Source organism: Euleptes europaea, chromosome 11 (genome assembly GCF_029931775.1).
Source record: "Euleptes europaea isolate rEulEur1 chromosome 11, rEulEur1.hap1, whole genome shotgun sequence".
NCBI lineage: Eukaryota > Metazoa > Chordata > Lepidosauria > Squamata > Sphaerodactylidae > Euleptes > Euleptes europaea.
The window spans coordinates 50,530,597-50,550,837 of NC_079322.1; the positions used below are offsets into that span (position 1 = coordinate 50,530,597).

The 20,241-nt window shown below is 40.7% G+C and overlaps 1 protein-coding gene across 1 annotated transcript in view; it reads left to right on the top strand.

The window, feature by feature from the left end:
* The window catches only part of SLC25A13 (solute carrier family 25 member 13), a 130,177-nt gene that overhangs the window by 34,863 nt on the left and 75,073 nt on the right, over positions 1 to 20,241 (top strand). The window contains exons 4-5 of the mRNA XM_056857306.1: positions 8,883 to 9,025; positions 18,104 to 18,219. Of these exons, the coding sequence (XP_056713284.1) occupies positions 8,883 to 9,025; positions 18,104 to 18,219 (259 nt within the window). The remainder of the gene's footprint in view (positions 1 to 8,882; positions 9,026 to 18,103; positions 18,220 to 20,241) is intronic.

Here is a 20,241-nt window from a genome sequence, read left to right on the forward strand (position 1 = left end):
CTTGAGTGATTATTGTATAGACTCAGGGAAATATAACTATCTTGAAATTAAGATGTATTGCCCCCCCCCCCATAGAACAAAAGTTTAAAGAAGGAAAAAAGGATTCCCTTAAAAATGTAGGCATTAGAATTAGAATCTATAACCATTTTAATTACTTATTTCTTGCATCATATGATTCATGAATTAAGGTAATGCAGATATTCTTATTCATGGAGGCGGTGGGGGGACAATAGTGTGAGTGTTAGCTCTGCAAATACTATTGTCATGAGTCAGCCTGCTGAGACCTCCTCAGACAAAGAGGAAATAGAAGGAGGCAGTTCAAGAACAGAGGAACAGCCACAGGCAGAACAGAGGGACAGCTGCAGCCAGAAGATGGCTCACCATGTCTGCAGCCTTCCAGCTCAAGGATTCCAGCTGAGCCTGACACCTCGCAACAAGCAACGTCCCCAGAGGCCTTGCCAAAGCCACTGGATCAGAGGAGGAGACAGGTCTGACTGGAACTGCAACAACAATGCTGGAGTGTGAGGTTGCACGCCAAACATAGAGCCCTTCCTGATAGTGATGAAGCAGAGCAGGGCTAAAGCACATCACCTGCTTGAGAATGTGAGAGCAGCCTACTTGCCATCAGCTGGTTCTGCTATAGCAGCAAGGTAAAAGGTAAAGGTCCCCTGTTCAAGCACCGGGTCATTCCTGACCCATGGGGTGACGTCACATCCTGATGTTTACTAGGCAGACTTTGTTTACGGGGTGGTTTGCCAGTGCCTTCCCCTGTCATCTTCCCTTTACCCCCAGCAAGCTGGGTACTCGTTTTACCGACCTCGGAAGGATGGAAGGCTGAGTCATCCTTGAGCCGGCTACCTGAAACTAACTTCCATTGGGATCGAACTCAGGTCGTGAGCAGAGCTTGGACTGCAGTACTGCAGCTTACCACTCTGCGCCATGGGGCTCCTATAGCAGCAAGAGAAGGGCTTGTTTAAACCATCGATTAGGCTTGGCCGTTGTGGAAGCAATTTGTTACCACTTCCATGTATATCGGCCTCCCGGTTATACTTCAGAATCCTGGCATCCTGACTTCTTGGACTGCTCTCTGGACTACGCTTTGTGCCTCTGGCCCTCGCTATCTGCCTGCATCAGGACAACTATTGTAGAGATGGTGCAGATGTAAATGTAGTCAAATGTTGACAACTGATCAGTGATCAGAAGCAGGTTTTGGAATAGCATGTTCCCTCTCGCAAACATTGGGCTTCTGTACCCACCGTGTCCTTTATCCATAACCTGGTGCTCTATTTAACTCTTAACCATGATTAAGGATGCTTCTAAACCGGGGGCTGATTAGATTGGTTTCCACATTGCAGTTTAACCATGTTTAGTGTGTCTTAACTATGGCTATTGTGACCAAACCATGTTTCAAGGAAGCAGTGAGGATGTGAGAGCAAGTTTGGGTAAGGAAATAGCATCCCACTAACTCATTTTTTGTCTCTAAAGCTGTGTGTGAGAAGCTTGGTGTCTTCACTAGTCTTTGGACATGGCACTGGTTTTGCCACTTCTTTTGAGTAAGCTGTCGTCAGTGCTTTTGTCCCCAGAAATATGCTCATCCTAGAAGTGTTGGTAAAGCAAAGCAGGTTTATGAAGATGAATTCCATCTGAGGTTTATGTTACTGCTACTTTGTCTTTTGGGATGATGTGAAAAAGCAAATGCAACAAAAATAAAGAAAGCTGTGGAGCATAAAGGGGGGAAGGCAGCATGGTATAGCCCCATCTCGTCAGATCTCGGAAGCTAAGCAAAGTCAGCCCTGGTTAGTATTTGGATGGGAGACCACCAAGGAATACCAGGGTTGCAGAGGAAGGCACTTGCAAACCATCTCTGCTAGTCTGTTGCCTTGAAAACCCCCTAAGAGGTCTCCATAAGTCGGCTGCGACTTGACGGCACTTTACACACACGCACACACACACACACACACACACAGAGGGAGTGTAAAAATTTACTCATTTTGGTTGAGGAGTTTCAGAAGCTGGTATTCTGCTTTAACACATTCCCCATTTGGGAGGCTGATACAAGATTTGTTTGGAATTCAATCTGTGCCTGCGTTCAGACTTTGCAACAGCTCCAACTGAACTCCGATTAAATTTCTTTATCTGGCACAAAAACAGTTTGTTGCTGTGCTTGCCCTTGCTCCTTAGCCCTCCTACCATCCTTTGTGTGCAGAGAAATTCTCAGCTTTATTTAAAGATACAATTCATCATGGTATCTGAATACAAGCAAATTGGACTTGTGTATCGGGGTTAAACCAAGGTTGTGTGGTACATAGAATCCCCGTTTTTGAAGAGTAAACAGACTTCAGTTCCATGGTAAATTGGAGCTGTCTGAAGCCAGGAAGTTGCATAAGCACATTTTATGGGGTTTGGACCTCTCAGAATGCACTGCTCACATACAATGAAGCAGCATCTCCAAGAGCTAGATTAAGAGTGAAATTGTCAGTAGCCAGCTCACATGGAACAAGAGATCAAAATTAGAGACAGTTGCAGATCTGTTTCAATAAGAGGTCATCTGTTGATCTCTGGACATGCACATAACTAGTGTCTCGGAACTGGCAGGTACAAAGCTCACTCCAAATCTGTTTGCTCCACATTTTGTGCTAATGTATGACCTTAACATGTCTTAATGTGGTTGGTTGTACTTCCATCTCTGAGGCTAAGTAGATTAGACTCTGGCATTTTCTTCCATTTGGCTAGGAAATTCTTGCTGCTCAGAGCAGTTGGGAAGAAGGGTAAGACAAAGATATAAATCTGGCTGACACATATTTTTGAACAAAGCTGAAATAAAATCTTTTATTTCTGAATTTTTTTTACAGCATTTACAAAAAAAACATACTGTGTAACAAATACCTAAAACATCAAGAATTATTTTATTTCTAGTACATCCTCCCACCAAGTTCACTTGGGACAGTCGAAACAGACATTAGGCTGAAATAGGCAATTAAATTTCTGGAAAAAAAGAAGGAAAGGCAAATTACAATGCAACTAATGTAGCATATTATCACATCATTTCCCATTTAATTTAAACACGTTGCAATCAACGTGAAATCCCTTGGTTATGTATTATTTGCACTAGAGATACTTTACCCAGTACTTCAAAAAAAATCCAGTATTGTATTTTTATAGACTTAAATGGGTTTCAACTAGTTAATGCTTGAGTATTTAAAATATATGATTATCCAGTGTGAATTTTGAAGGAACTTACCAAAAAGCCATTAGGCATTATTGTGTAATATAAAATTCTCTGTGGGTATAATTACCAAAGTGGGGGAAAAATACATGACTGCATAGAACCACCTTTTTGAAAGTCTTTATTCCCAAACTAATAGAATTTATGTTTTTCCCCCTTTTGTCATGATAATTTCCCTGAGTAACTCTACTTCTTGTAACTCTCCTACCATAACCTAAGAGATTAGACTTCAGTCAAAATGAGCAAGCTGACATTTTCAAGGTCATTTTCTATATGTAGTGTGGGGGGTACGTGATTAGATTTCAAATACACAAGAATAAATCACAGTGGGTAGAAACAGGGGGACACTGAAACCTTGTGCTGCTTTCTGTTATTGAATGTCTTAGCAGGGGGGCTATCCTGGAAAAAAAATGAAACATAGAAGTGTTGAATGGCTGACTTATTTGATTTGTTTCTCAATAACTGTTGTGTTAAAAAAAGTTTTCCAGCCTAAGAGAAAGATTCTCTCTCAAAAACGATGACTTTGAAATCGATTGGTCAGTTTGGCTATAAAAGTGTGTGGTTAGAAATTCTGCTTGGTGTAAAATCTACTAATCAGGCCTGTCTCGTCACTACTGCTGTTGCTTGTGTGCTCTTTGTGAAATTGGCTTTAATGCTGTATTTGTGGTAGTTTCTTAATTCTCTGTATTTCACTGTCATGGTTTTGTTAGTTGTTGAAAGGTTATCGGGCATGAGGGAGGGATATAAATAGGAAAAATAGATTGAAATGTTAAACATCCTTTTAAAACAGCAACATTACATTGCAACCAAATGATAATTAAAACTCTAAACAATATAAATATGATATTGCTAAAGATTCAGGGTAGTGTTTTTTTCTTTAATAAAACACTCACTTGCCTGGAGGAAATTACTTTGCCTGTATATGCTTTAAAGCTATAGGCAGCTGGAAGGAAATCCCATATGCACTCTCAGAGAGAAACCAATTCATATGTACTGACCAAAGATACCGGTACATATTTATTTAAAATATTTATATCTCACCATTCTACAATGCCCAAGACGACTTACAAAATATAAATACATACAGGTTGAGTATCCCTTATCTGGAATGATTGGGACCAGAAGTGTTCCATACTTTGGATCTTTCCATATTTTGGAATATTTGCATATACATAATGAGATAACTTGGTCATGGGACCCAAGTCTAAACATAACATTCATTTATGTTTTATATACACTTTATACACATAGCCTGAATATAATTTTAAACAATATTTTTACGGATTTTGTGTACATTGAACCATCAATGGTATTGCTGAAGGCCAGTGAGAAATGCCTGCATGTCTATTCAAAACTTCAGGTTTTCGCGTCATTCCAGTTTTGGGCTGTCTGGTTAAGGGATACTCAACCTGTACAGTTAAAAACATAGCTGAAATGTATAAATCAAGTTAAAACTGCATCAGGTATGTCAAATTAAAGCTGCAACTCCTACAACCAGTATCACCATGGGCGACCAATCAGATATGTTCATTAATATTTTTTGGCAAAGGTGTATTGGGATAATTCTGCTTTGCGCCTTTTATGGAAGACAGTGTCCATGGGAGCTTTCCTTACCATATATAAGGCTATTTATCATATTCTAGTGTGGCTTTATGGAATGAGAACTGGTGGCAGACTTCATTCTGTAACAGATATTGCCACATGATGCAAAGCATAACTTATTTGCTATTTGATGTAGATAATGTTCTGTAGAGAATCATAGAAAACGTTTATTGGGCCACCTCAAAACAGAAACAAGTCACAGCAATTAGAAATTTTATTCTCCTGTTCTGCTCACATTGTTTGCCAAGATACTAAACTTTCTCTTGGAGTCAGTTTGTAGAGACATAGATATATTTTTGAAAGGCATTTACAACTGCACTTTAATATTGGAAATGCAGTGAAAATGTAAAATTAATGAGCTGTGGGATTATTGTCTGCATCACATTTTTTTCTGTTTATAGAAAGCTGGCTAAACATCAGGGATTGTTTAGTAATCTGGGGTTTAAGAAAACTATACTTGCTGTTACTTTGGGGATTGTTTAGTAATATGTGGGTAATAGTGTCCTAAAAGGACAAAGTTATGGACCCATTTCTCTGTGCAGTCTACCAAAAATGTAAAAAAACTGTGGACATTTCCCCAGGTAAGTTCCATTAATGTCTCTTTCCTCAAACATTAAAAAAATACATAATTTTTGTGTGCGTTTTCCAAGTAGGCATTTGACTTTCCTCTGTCAGCTTCTTACTGATACAACATGTGTACAGAATGGTGGCTTCTAAAAGAATATGGTGGTGGTAAGAATCTACTTGGATAAAAACAGTAACCAAGTTCTAGAAAACTACCATGAGACATTTTCCTTTTTTCCCTCCCTTGAACAGCATATTACAGCACGCTCCTTTGGCTTTCCCTCCAGTTTCAAAAGCGGCTTTCAACATGACAGGAAAAGGGAGGGAGTAACTGCTGGAAAAGTCTCATAATCTCTTTAGTGAGTAGAACTAGTCACATGACACTTTGACTCAGTTTGTTTTAGTATGGCTCTTCTTCTACCAAAGACTGTCTTAAGGCTAGTAACAGAGTCTGTCAAACTTGAGCACATGAAGCTGCCTCATGCAGAATCAAAGTTAGTATTGTCTGCTCAGACTGGCAGCAGCTTTCTGAGGTCTCAGGCTGAAGTCCTTCACATCTACTACCTGATCCTTAACTGGAGATTCCAGGGATTGAACCTGGGACCTTCTGCATACCAAGCAGATGCTCTACCACTGAACCATGCCCCCCCTCAACTTGCAGAATCAATTGTCAGTGGCATTGTTATATGCATTTGAACAACCAAAAAAAGATTATTCATTATTTTCTTTAAAATATTAAAATACTGACAGTAGCTCAACAAGTTAACTGCCTAGAAGTGTGTTCTTAATGCATGAGTTAGTAGCTATTAGCATACTGCCTGATCTTAAAGTGTTTATATTCTGGGGCAGCAGGTTTTAGGAATGGGGTTGCTAAATGTTGAATCATGTTACTTGTGACATGAAGGTCCATAATGCAAATTCCAAAGCCAAATCTTACCAATTCCTGTAATAACACAGGTTTTGAAAACACTGGAAGGTGTTCATGATCTCTCTGCCTCCAAATACTTTCCCTTCTTTCTGTTACAGTCCATAGACTTAGCCCATTGTTCTGGGAAAAATAGAAATGCCTAATGTATTGTATGTGTCTCCTCCCCTCATTCCTTTGTAATACTATACCGTTTCTTGGGTTAGGGCCAATAAGGCATATTGAGGGCATTTTTATTACTGCTCTTCATATTGCTTTCTTCCCTTTCTGGAGTAATTTTAGTCTTCCAAATAAAAATTTGTTTTACTTATGCTTTCACTTCTGTTTCTTTTCTACTTATACTCCCAAGAGGTAGTTATTTGGGAGTAAAAAAAAGAAGAGAAAATCTGAAAAATGTTGCAAGAGTCATGAAACGCTAATGTTTTGCACATGTCTGCTAAGTATGAGAGGGCACAATTCTGCATTTATTAAATTCATACACAAGAAGGGTTGTCTTCCATATTCCACAAGTTGTTCCACTGGCATTATTTGGTGACATTAAGTAAAATATTGCATGAGGACCAAAGACTCCAAGATGCAGCCTTGATTCAGACAATCTTCCAACCATAGTTTGCAGAGTCAGAAAAGAGATGTAGACTCATACATTCGTTGGTTTCCTAATTAGTGTTAACCTCAGTTGGCTGTGGTGGCAAAACAATTATGCTTGCGTTCGGCTTCTAAACCAGAACTGGAAAAAAAACATGGTTTTAATTAGCTTCTGAACCTGGTATGGCAAGCATTAATCAACATTTTTTTTTTGCTAATATGGAGATCACAGCACATTATGAAGAGTCTAAACATGATCCCCGTGGCACAGAGTGGTAAGCTGCAGTACTGCAGACCAAGCTCTGCTCATGACCTGAGTTCGATCCCAACGGAAGTTAGTTTCAGGTAGCTGGCTCAAGGTTGACTCAGCCTTCCATCCTTCCGAAGTCGGTAAAACGAGGACCCAGCTTGCTGGGGGTAAAGGGAAGGTGACTGGGGAAGGCACTGGCAAACCACCCTGTAAAAAAGAAAGTCTGCCTAGTAAACGTCGGGATGTAACGTCACCCCATGGGTCAGGAATGACCCGGTGCTTGCACAGGGGACCTTTACCTTACCTTTAAACATGATATGGATAAAGAAGCCATCCATGTGGAGGGAATGTGTGAGTCGTTTAATTTTGATCCTTCAAACCTTTGTTTGTCTGATGAGCCGTATTAATTCCAGGCTTTCGCTCGATATTTTTTGTGTGTGTGTATTCACATGACCATGTGTTTCATGGTTTGCTTAGGGCCACTGTGGGGTACATTACATTTGAATCTCCCTTCAGGTGTCACTGTTAATGATGGAACTTTTTTAACATGTAAGACAATGTTTATTTACAACCTTTGCCAAATAAAGTGTATTAAAGAACACTGCTCAAATATTCAGTATTACAAAATCACAATCCTAAAAGAACTGTGCCAGGTTAATAAAAAAAAGAAAAATAAGAACAGTTGATTTTTATGTTATTTGCTCCCTAATTTTGGAGGGTTTATAATTGCAAAAGGCCCCACTTAAAAACAGCACAGGCAGCTCCTGTGTTACCAACCATGTCATATTTTGTTTTCTGGTCATCTACATTTTTTTGTGGTAAACCTCATGGTATTTTCCATTTCTGGACTACTTCACAGGATGAATGCATTATATTGGATATTTTTCACCTAGAGTTGTTGATTTTATATGGTATTTCTATTCATTTAGTACTGTATGGAGCCAAACTGAATTTCATAATGAAGAGCAACTGCCTGATCTTGAGAGTTGTTGAAATATTTCTACAGAGGAGCACACATTATATCAGTGTAGAACTGCATTGTATATGTCAAGTGTACAGTATCTGCATGCAGTGTTCTAATTAAAAATGGGCTTAATTGGGAAGATAAAAGACTAGTTTAGACTGCAACTGCCTGTGAATTTGTTTGTGTTTTTTTTATCCTCCTTATCCTGGCACAGAGAGTCAGCGTGGTGTAGTGGTAAAGAGCAGTGGACTTTAATCTGGTGAACCAGGTTGGTTTCTCCACTCTTCCACATGAAGCCTGCTGGTGAACTTGGCCAGTCACAGTTCTCCCAGAACTCTCTCAGCCCCACCTACCTCACAAGGTGCCTGTTGTGGGGAGAGGAAGGGATTGTGGTTGTAAGCTCCTTTGAGACTCCTTAAGGTAGAGAAAAGCGGGGTATAAAAACCTACTCTCCTTCTCCTCCTCCTCCTCCTGTGAGGTATCTGACTTACACAGGACAGAGACCCTAATTGTGTACTGCTGTTTCGCATTCTTTGGCTCTTGTATCATAATGTGACAAGAATGAGAAGATGACAGAGCTGTACTTACAGCTGCCATCATGCTGCACTATGCTGGCTGTGTGTGCCCTTCTGCCCCTGTGGCACTGGATTTGTTCCTGATCAGCTACATACAATTTTTACTTTCTGCAGATAATCAGGTGAGCATTAAATCACAACACTGTTGAAATATAAAGATCTAATTCTCCTCTTTTTTCTTTTTGAAACAGTATGCGAGCGTTGAAAAAAATGGTGAATTTTACATGTCTCCTAATGACTTTGTTACACGTTACCTGAAGATAATAGGGGATGGTGTACCCAATCCTTCCACAGTCCAGCTGCTTGGAGGCGTGGTGGATCAGACTAAAGATGGGTATGTACTGTGACATTTATTTGAATTACTTCTTTACTAGTAGCTTTAGGAGATGGGAAAAGAATACACTGAATGCTCCTTGTTCTTTGCTTATAATGTACTTGAAAGGTGCTGTACTCTCATCATGTTTTTGTCATCAGTGAAAATTGGTCCATCTCTAAATAGCAGAGAGGATTTGATAGAGCACAGTCTGTAGAAAACACTGTGCCAGATTCACAAGACACTGTGCCAAATTCTGTGTATACCCTTCAACTGAATTTTATGACGTATTTTAATTGAACAGGCTGTGCTTTTTAAGCAATACACTTTTAACCAGTACTGATAAAAAGGATGTCCAGTATCCAATGGATACAAGACAAAATGGTTTGCTAGCATGAGGATATTGGAAAAGGCTTATTCTTGATTTATCATGACTTGTCATGATATTAAATCCTAATGAAACATTTGTAATAAAGACTATAAATAAATAAAACATTTGACTGTGCAACATAGCTATTGCTGGTTGAACAGAATGCTGTGCAGATAACATAGCATCAATCGGAAGCATGTAAGATAAATGAACACTAGCAAGAATGACAGCCATTGGACCCTCAGGCTTATGCTGAACAACTGAACAAGTAGGGTTTTGGGTCCACCTCTCTATAGGAAATCTGTTTATTTCCGAGTGCTTTTTTTCTCCTTCTACACCCCCACCTCCCAGGGTATGTCTTTCCAAGAAAATGGCTTTGACCATTGCTGTGAATTTTGTCTCTTGTACTGAAATCTGAAATTATGCATGCCGATTTGCCCTTGCATGCCAGTGGATCATGTTGTCCAGTTGCTGCTTTAGGAGATGCCAGTCAGATATGTGTGTAAAATGCGGTCAAGTTGCAGCCAACTTATGGCAACCCAGTAGGGTTTTCAAGGCAAGAGTCTAACAGAGATGGTTTGCCATTGCCTTCCTCTGCATAATGACCCTGATATTCCTTGATGGTCTCCCATCCAAGTTCTAGCATCTGAGATCTGACAAGATCAGGCTAGCTTGGGCCATCCAGATCAGGGCGCCAATCAGATAGAAGTAGGCATTCTTAAGTTTTTCATTTGCCTTTTGTGCGATCTAGTTTTGCTGCATTGGTACTACAGCCAATAAATAAAGATGTTTGAGAAACTGATCACTAACTGCAATTCCCATTATGTGGGAGTCTGATTATTTCCACATTGGCAAATTTGTTATGAGGCTTTGCAGAAAGGTGTTCTGAGGCCTGTTGTGGAACTTCAGGAAAGCCATTTGGGTTAACCTCTGGGGTGCCTGTTTAACCTCCCACAGATGAACTCTAAAGACCTCCCGCCCGCAAAATACACTGTTACTACGACCGGTGGTTGTTTCTGACAATCCATACCTGGCTTTGCTGCAATTAAATCCAGTCCAATAAAATATGCAATTTCTGCCAATCATAGCTAGGATTCTTGTTAGTAACTCAAAATGCTACATGGGTTTTATTTTTAGAAACTTGTAAACAATTCAAAATAATGCTTTGAAATGGCAGTTTCCTCCATTATTATTGACATATAAATTTATCTCTAATCTGCTATTCCCTCCCCCCCACCCCCCACCCCAAAAAAACCCTGGTTGTTTATCTAGATTGGAAGTATGAAATAATAGGAACAGCTTACTCCGAGCCCCATTATGCTATTATGGTTAAATTGCTGATTTTAGTAAACCATTGTGGCTTTTGAATTTATTATGCTATGATGAGGATAATGATTAGTATTGCTAAACATGCAGAAGAATAGATAGGAGACAGATTTTCAAATAGATTTTCAGACGCAAGCGCTTTGGGTTACTTATCACAAACTGGAAGTTAACAGTGGTTAGGCAATTAAAAGGCACCTTTGGTTTTGCAGAATTGCCCTGGTTTGCAGCAGAAAGGCTGGAGGAGGGATAAAGAAAGGGGCAGGTCTCATGATCTATAAAGTCAATGAATACTGGGCAGTTGCAGATGGCTGAGTTGTGTGTAATCAGGCACAAATGCATCTGCCTGCCTGCTGACTCGGTTGACATAAAGACCTGCGTTTACTGATTTTACATATAAGAAAACTGGCACTGGGAGCCCCTCTGTTGGGATTGTCTCAGGACATATCATTATATATGATAGCATGCTGTAACATGCTCAATTGCTGTTTAATTAGGAGACACAATAACTGCAGTGGGCTGCACTACCCGGAGTTCTGGTTTTTGTTAGCGGTGACCCTCCGGAACAGTGTGGCAGGCTTGCAGGTGGTCTGCAATGGGAGGGGGGCAATTGGGAAAAATGTGGTGTGAGCAGAATGAAGCGTACGATCCAACCCTATACAATTTCAGCTTGCTGGAAACTGCTTTAAGTATGTGTATGCCAATAACGTGATGGCTCTCAATCATATGAGAGCCGGTGTGGCGTCGTGGTTAAGAGTGGCGGACTCTGATCTGGAGAGCTGGGTTTGATCCCCCACTTCTCCACATGAAGCCTGCTGGGTGACCTTGAGCTAGTCACAGTTCTCTCAGAACTGTCTGGCCCCAGACACTCATCCATGACCTCATTAATAAAGCATGCTGATGTGAGAGTTCTTAAATAGGCCCTATGTTAAAAGGACTAGCAGAGTGTCTGTCCACAAGCCACTTGGCAACAGTTTGTTGGCCAGCCTGTTCATAGAGCAGGTATGAAGTGACAGACAATGTGGACATTGCAACTCCTATGGGGAAAGGAGCGTTTCTGACATCAGGCGCTCCATTGCATTTGGGGGTTGCTTGCAGCTGTTCCCTAGCCTTCTGAGTTTCATTCTAAAGCACTGAACCAGAAATGGGAAAGTTACTCTGTAAATGTATTGTTAGCGCATAATGGGTCCAATCTATCCACGCTTTTCTTTTATTGATTTCAATGGTACCTTGTTGAGCAAATGCTCTTTGAAATCTGTGGGACTTAACAGCGATTAAATTTGGCTCGATGTGCCTGTTTTTGTACAATTTCTTTCCTCCTTTGATTAAAAAAAAGTATATGGAAGGGCTGGTAAGGCATTTAGTCAATTTCATCACAGTATATGGTTCTGATCACAAAGATGAGCCAGGGTGGACTCATCCCAACTGGTGTTGGGCCGCTTGCTGGTGGCAGCTCACACCAGAGATAGGGTTATTTGTTTGAAAATAAATAAGTAAAAACATGTATCTCTGGTTTCTTTTCTTAAGTTTTAAGATTTTTAAAAAACGAGGCAGGAAAACTTAGCCCACACCTTGTGACATCAACAGATCAAAGGAATTTGCACAAGCCTGCTGCTTGTCAGCTGTATGGCCAGGGCAGTGTGGAGTGGGCTCTGGGCAGCATCCAGCTGAATCTTAGCTGCTCTACAACATGGGGAGGGGGGAGGAAATATTCAGGGCTACAGCTTTTGTTGACACATTTCCTGTGCAGGAAATAAATAAGGTGCCAAAAAAAGAGGAAACCATTTAATTTCTCTGCTTCAGTCTTCACATCTTGTATAAGCACTGCATTTCTTTTACTGATAAGTTATTTCCATTTCCCCCCTAATTTGAATACATTTTAAAGCTCCTCAGTGTATCCTTTCCCTGTTATAACAGTTCTCTTGTGTAAGCTTCATTGTTCATGGCTACGTAGTAGGTCTTTTGCAAGCAAAGGTCTTGGTTCTCCCTGTCTCCTGCCCTACCTTTTTTTGCTTTTAGCATTCTGTTTATGATGCGGGTGAATTGTGTATGGATAACCATTCAGTAATTCAGTTTACTATAAAGAAAATCACATGCTCAGGGAAGGGAGAGGGGAGATAGGAAAGGCTATTATACTCATTCTTAGCATCTGGTATCTCGTGAGTGTTAACTGTTCCTCAAAGGTGTGCAAGATCTCTAACGGGGAAATTGTGGGGATATTTTTGATTGAGGTGGTCATTACCGCATTTGGTTGTTTTCAAAGGCTTTATAATCCCAACTGTAGGCACTTCAGACTTCTTGGTTTAAATCTGCTCTCTTTCTGAGCATCCCAAGTAAATTCTTAGGAGAAGACTTGGATGTGAGGAAATCCTTTCTTCAAAGCATGTACCTTTCAGTTGTTTCTAATGCTGTTTGCCAAATCACTTTTTGGAGATTTAGGCCTATTTTCCCATCCCCCTGCAAAACAGAAAGCACCATCTGTCTAGTCTGAATCAGTTAGATATCCTACTGCTTTACTCTGTGGAGGAGTTACCTCTTCTATGTAGGAAACTGCCGCAATCTTTCCAGATCTGCCCTCTTCTTCTGCGCTTCCCTTCTCTGTCCTCCCTAATGGTGTTAGAAACCTGTTTATATAATCTACTTCCTAGCCTGAAGACAAAGGTAATACAAAAAAACAGGGCTGTCAGTGTGCCAAGCATGCTTCTACCTCAGCAGTATCAGACATGTAGGCTTGCCAGGACCTGTAGCTACACTGGCGGGAGCTTTCTGGGGCCGTGGCTGCGGTGCGGGATGCATGTGCGCGCCTGGCGCAATGCACGCATCCACACTGTGCAATGCGCCTATGTCACTTCCAGGTTTACCCAGAAGCAACGCGGACGCTCTCGCAATCTTGGCTAAAATTCTATGGTTTCCATAGAGTTTCCATAGAGTTTTATCCAAGATTGCCAGAGCGTGTACGTGCGTGTGCACGGAGTGCCCGCCAGTTATCAGCTGGCTGGCGGGCAGCCCGGTGGATCGGGGGGGGGGATTTTACCCGCCATCACCGGGCACTTGGCAACCCTATAGATACGGCGGGTGGAACTTTGGTTTGGCTTTGCCCTCTTGCTCATTGCTGCCACTGTCTCTTCTTGTGGCGATGAAAACTCCAGTGAGTTGTCCAGCAGGTTAAGATGTGAGAGGCTGGGAGATTTCCGTCTGGCGGAGGGACATGTTTTTGTTACTATTCTTGAACTGGTGGAGGAGGTGGTGGCAGCAGCAAGTAAGGGGGTAAGCATGCAAAGAGGAGCAGGCTAACTGCCTGAGCCACTGTTTGATTGGTTGGTTACGTTGTCCATCAGTTCATTAGTAAAGCAGCTTCCCCTCTATCACCCCTCATTTTTGCTTTTCATGGTGGTAGAGCTTCTGCTTGGCATTCAGAAGGTCCCAGGCTCATTCCCCGGCATTTCCAGTTAAAAGATCTTGCAGTAGGTGATGTGAAAGACCCCTGCCTGAGACCCTGGAGAGCTGCTGCCGATCTGAGTAGACAGTACTGACTTTGATGGACCAAGGGTGTGTTTCAGTATAAGGCAGATTCATATACAACACTATTTTGAACAAGTGATAATTTTTCCATTTTTAAAAATCGAAGTGCCAGAGAAGAAGACAACTCTGACTTCCTGCTTGATCTCCAGCTCATCAATCCCATCCTATTTTTGCATCATTAAAATAAAAAATTTTTTATGCAAGAGGGCTGTTAGGGTTTTCTCAGTTGGGCTTTTAAACTAGACGAGCCCTTGCTTATGTAGGCAAAATTATTCTTAAGTAGTATATTGAGGTTCATGTTAATAATGTGCTGTTTAATGAAACCTAATGATATTCAGTGAAGGGTTGTGCTAAGCCAAAGAGAAACTTGTTACCTAGGCAACTGCCCTTATGCAGTATAGAGCTTGGAGCATATGGCTATGTAGCGTGCATTATTTCAGCATCTTTAACCATTAGGAACCACGTCTGTAATTGACTGTGAAAAATTACTGCTCAGTTACTGTATTGTGTGGTCATAATAGAAGTAAATGAGTACGTCATTGTTGTTGGAGCAGATCTGTTGGGAATCACTTGCAGGCCAGTCTATTTAAGGAGCAAAAATACAATAAGAAGAAAATAGCTGGTTTAATTAACTTGTAAAAATTGGGTTAATTTGAATTCAGCTGGCACAGCAGATATTCAGGTTTCTTCGACAGTAGCCCTGATTTGAGCCTTATGCTTTGTACAGTTTCTGTCTTTCTGTTGTTTTTAAAAAGAGAGGCTAATTGCTTTCTTTTAAACTGATATGAACTGCTGAAATAGATTTCTGACTTTAAAGTGTTCATATTGTTTGATCCAGAAGAGCAGCCATGTTCGTTTGTTGTAGCACTGCGAATTGTGTGGTGCTTTGAAGATGAACACATTTTATTGTGACATGAGCTGTGTAGGTTAAAATCCACATTATGAATTTGCTTCATCTAACTGACAAAGTGACATCTTGAAGCTTATGTTAAAATAATATGATTTGAAAGACGCAATAGATATCCCAAATTATTTATATGGGTGTATTTGTTTGCTCAGTGTCTCCAGGACCTGTACTTTAAATGAATTTCAAGCATGTCAGAATAGATATGATATTGGCATTTAGCTTTTACTATTGTATATTTATACCATCTTTCTTTTCTCTTATGGTGGCCTAGATAGTGGTTTCAGGAGGTTTCCCATCCAAGAAATGACCAGAATGATGTTTACTTAGCTTAAACAAGCTTTCTATATTGTGTGTTCTTGAGGTCCACCGAGGACCCCCCTCGCTCCCCACTCCAGACTGAAATTGCCTTTGGGCCCACCTCCTCACATTCAGAAAGACACATGCAAAAGACATACATTGCAATATGGCTAATAATATAAATTATCATCCTATCCCTGCTGTCTTTGATCCATTTCTCAGAGGACGTTGGCAGGTTCACATGGTTAAGAGTTAATCTTAAAAACTTAGTCCCTGATTTTTTTAAAAAAAATTCAGACTTGCAGTTTGTTACATTTAAAATTTTAGGAAGTGGAAAGGTGGTTTAAAACAGAACACCCCCCCCAAGCTGTGAAGTACCCCTTGTAGAAGACTAAACTATGTTCAAGATGAAAGGATATAGTTCCCAGTCTTAAAAAATATATCTGCCACTATGTAAATTCTCAAGCTGGTTTCTAGCTTTAAAAATGCACTTGGACATGCATGATTTTCATTGTTCTGCGCCCCCCTCCCCCCAGGCCAGTGAAAGTATTGTATTGGATATCCAGTATATAACATAAACCAACCTGGGGCAGTTGAAAAGTATTGAGTTTGGATGCAGAATATCTGGCTTTTGTCCCTGCTACCCATCCATACATTACTCTATCTTTGCCTAATCTATTCTGGACAATAAATAAGCCAAGCTTTGTACATGCTGCTTTATGCAAGATTTTCTCCCACTCCCCCCGGTGTTGATGCAGTCATGGATGGCATTAGTTGTTGTCAATAGCACATGAACTGTGCTGTTGTGGTCACGATCCTAAATATTGTAAAACTTATTCTGCGTGCCCAAGTGAGGGGTTAGGATGGAAGGAACATCATTTACTTATAGCATTTTAGAAAAATGATATTCTTCCCCTCCAGACACCTGCTTGAAAGAGCTCACAAAGCAAAACACATAAATGTAATCATAAATATAACCACTATAGAATCAATCCATAAAGACAACATTGTGAGTGTAAAGTCCCATCAAGTCACAGCTCACTTATGACTGTAGGACAGTGGTTCCCAAACCTTTTGGGCCACCACCCCTTGGTTCCACAAACTCAACCCCATCGCCCCCTACCCTATCCTATAAAAAGCATTATTCAAAATAGGAGTTTGCATGACACACCAAAGAAGATAATAATAAAATTTCAAAACAGTAACAATTAATTGCACATCTATTCAAAATCAAATTAAAACTTTTTAGTTGAAATTTATTCTACAGAACTGATGAACGTGATCCAGTGGTACCAGCTCTTCAAAGTTTGGGAAAAAATTCTGATAGTTTCCACCAAATTTGCCAGCATGGTGCCATAGCTTGATCTATTGTAAATTAGTGAACAACAGTTGAAGGGGCCCACCTCTAGCGCCCCTCTGCTTCCCCCTTGCCTCTTAGTGCCCCCCTAGGTAATCCTACCGCCCCCCAGGGGGTGGTACTGCCCACTTTGGGAACCTCTGCTGTAGGATTTTCAAGGCAAGAGACATTCAGAGGTAGTTTGCCATTCCCTGCCTCTGTATTCGTGACCCTGGTATTCCTTGGAGGTCTCCCATCCAAATACTAGCCAAAGTCAGGGCTGAAAGTGTGTGACTGGCCCAGGGTCACCAAGCAAGCTTCCATGGCAGAGTGAGGATTCAAGCCTGGGTTTCCCAGATCCTAGTCCAACACCTTAGGCACTACACCACACTGGCTCTCAAAAGGCAACATTAAGCAGATGAAAACAATGCCCTTAAACCAACTCCTTGGCCAAAAACGGGCCATGACATAACTACAAAAAGATGGTACCAATAGCTACACAAAGAAATGTTTTGGCTGGATGCCTAAAGGGCTGTAAAATAGGTGCCAGCTGAATTTCCAGAGGGTGGGCATTCCAATGATGAGGTGCCACCACTGGGGGGAAAAAACTATATCTGGTTGCCTTCCGTATTACCTCTGCAGCTACAGGGACAAAGCTCTAGACGTGAAAAGAGGATATTAATTGTCAGAGTGGACACTGGGAGGGAGCATTCTTCCTTGCCACACGGCAAGCTGTTTTTGTCCTAATAAGCTAAAGTTGGGCTTAAGACCACCGTGTGATGTGAAAAAAGAATCTGCTGGTCAATACGAGACTGGTTAGAAAAGCTGAGTGCATCGAAGATCTCTGACCGCCCTCTTCTGTATCTGGCTGTCTATGCAATGTGCGCCCTCCAGATGTAGGATGATCAGTCTCAGTGGATGATGTGCCTGCTCTGATTAATAGCTACACACATTTTGTTCAGTTTTGTTCCTTCATACTAAAGAGTTGGATGGTTGGATTCTTTTTGTTTGACTGTGTGGCCAGTTTGTTGTAACGCTGCACAGTGAAAGAACAATGAATGTGTTTGTTTTAGTAAAAAACTGAACAGCCAAATATATCTGTCTGCTCCAACGGTCTAAACTTGTCTGACGTTTCATGAACAAATAGCATGTCAGGCCTGCTCTCTGCGTTCAGGGATGCCCCATTCCTTTCTTTATTGTTGCAAGCTCTGAAGACCTGTATGATCTCCATTAAAGTCAACTCTTCTTTGGATTACCTGTCTGCGAGTGTTGCTTGTGGGGGTGCATCGGGAACAAGTGCTTACATAGCATTATGACTTTAAAAAAAAATCTTGTTTTTTGTAGGTTGATATCCTTTCAAGAATTTGTAGCCTTTGAATCTGTCCTTTGTGCTCCAGATGCACTGTTCATGGTGGCATTTCAGCTTTTCGACAAAACTGGCAAAGGAGAAGTAACTTTTGGTAAGGTTGCTCTTTTCCCCTTGGATGTGGTGTATACAATAATCGGCAGCACTTAATGTTCTCTCTTCCTAGTATCTTTTAGTCCATGACAGCTATGTTACTGGTCTGTTAATGTTTGTTTCTTTAATTTATCAGCTGCTGTTGTTGTCTTCATGGAGAAGCTTAAAATTTGTTTTAACTAATCTATTTTAGGCAGACCTTCAACTTTTCAAATAAAGTTGAGACACTTAGGCATGTAACCCCCCTGTTAAAAATCTGAATACTCTGTGGGCACCATTCAGGGATAGTAATCCACTGTTAATCACCATTGCCTTTAGTGGGGCGGTGAGGCACATTTTTAAAGATATTGTTGGTACTGGATATCTCTTGGCCATAACTTGTCCAGAAGTAGAAAGCACAATATACTGTCACACTTTGGAGTGGAGATGAGTGAATATTTAAAAGAACAACTTAATGAAATTCAACCTACTTTCAGAAGTTATTCACAGCTGGTAATTTGTGCATTGTTCTTCCAGACAGAATGGAAACATGTGACTAGGCAGGTGGCAATTAGTCCTACAGATGTCAGACACTTGTCTAAATGGGTTTCTAAGAATAAGCTGTGCCAAGGCCCTCCGTTTTAAGTGGCATGTGTTAGGTTCACGGAGGAGGTATTGCAGAACTTTTATTTCCAAAATACACATCTCATGTCAAGAAGCTTCTAAACCCAAAGAGGGAACAGAACAAAACTTTGATTTTCAGCTTGAGGGCTGACCTGTCTCCAGTTTTTGTTCAAATATTTCCAGGTTTGTGCTCATCTTTGTTTTTTTAAACAGCTATTCTTTTACCCCCTGCAAAAGCCAAGCATTTGAAGATATCACAGCTAGGGATGCACTCCAACATCTGCCTTATATTTTAATGGGAATATTGTGCAGGAAGGGTATTTTGCAGATGGCTCCTGAGTAATAACTTAGGGTTGTTGTTGTTTTATTAAGGTATAGGAGAGCGTTATTTTAAGATGTCCAGTTTTTCTGAAGTTTTATAACTGAGGATTGTGCCCTGTGTCACTTGGAGTGTTGCCTGCAATTTGTAATATCACAAAATTTACATTCTACGTGTTTAACAATCCTCATGAGAATTAGTTTTGTTTTAGGAGAGTATTACTGTTGTTGACTGCCACTGATATTCCTCCACCACAAAACTACTGAGTTGGTGTCCAGCTACACTCAGAGGAAGCCTTTCTGATTGCTTTGAATTGTGTTAAAATATGTGAGTGTTATAGTTTGTTTATGACCAAACTGTACATATCAGAAAGCTGTGTGGATAGGGAAACCAATTCCTTGCCCCTCCTGTTCTGGCAAATCCTAGTGAGCATGAATCTGTGCAGAACACCCTTTCGTTTTTCTTCTTGTTCTAAGAAAACTTTGTGTTGTAGCGTTTTGGATACTTAAATATACCAAAACCACTGCTTGGGATCAAGTCAGTGACTCAGAACACCAAGGACTCTTTCCCCCTCTCCAACCCCCCCACCCCTCAGAATAGCGTGCACTTTGTTAAACTAACAGAAGTTCAGAAGCCACAACTGGGCTGTATAAAATGGGAAGACATGGAACGGTATCGTGCACTGGCCAGCTGTTGACAGAGACTGCCGTGGCCTTTGTACTGCCTTGTAGCTGTTCTTTGCTGCGAATTAAAGATCTCAGCAGGAAGGTGGAAGGAAGTTTAGTTGGCTTTTAAATTTGAGACAGAGAATAAAACCATTGCTTCTTACTCCTGAGTGTTGACAGGCACATAAAAGCTGATAATGTAAGTCCAGGGGTTTAAGAGGCTTAACAGTTTTGCCCTTTTTTGTATTACTGTATTTTAATGCCTCATTAAAGAGGCAGAGTTCTTTGATATCCTTTATTAGATGGCTTAATAAAGAAAGGTTTAGATGCTTGGGTCTAAATGTCAACATTTTAAAAATTAACAATCCCTTTGATAACTTTTATCTTTAATTCTAAGGGTTCCATATGAAGGGGAGGGAAAGCAAATTTTAACAAC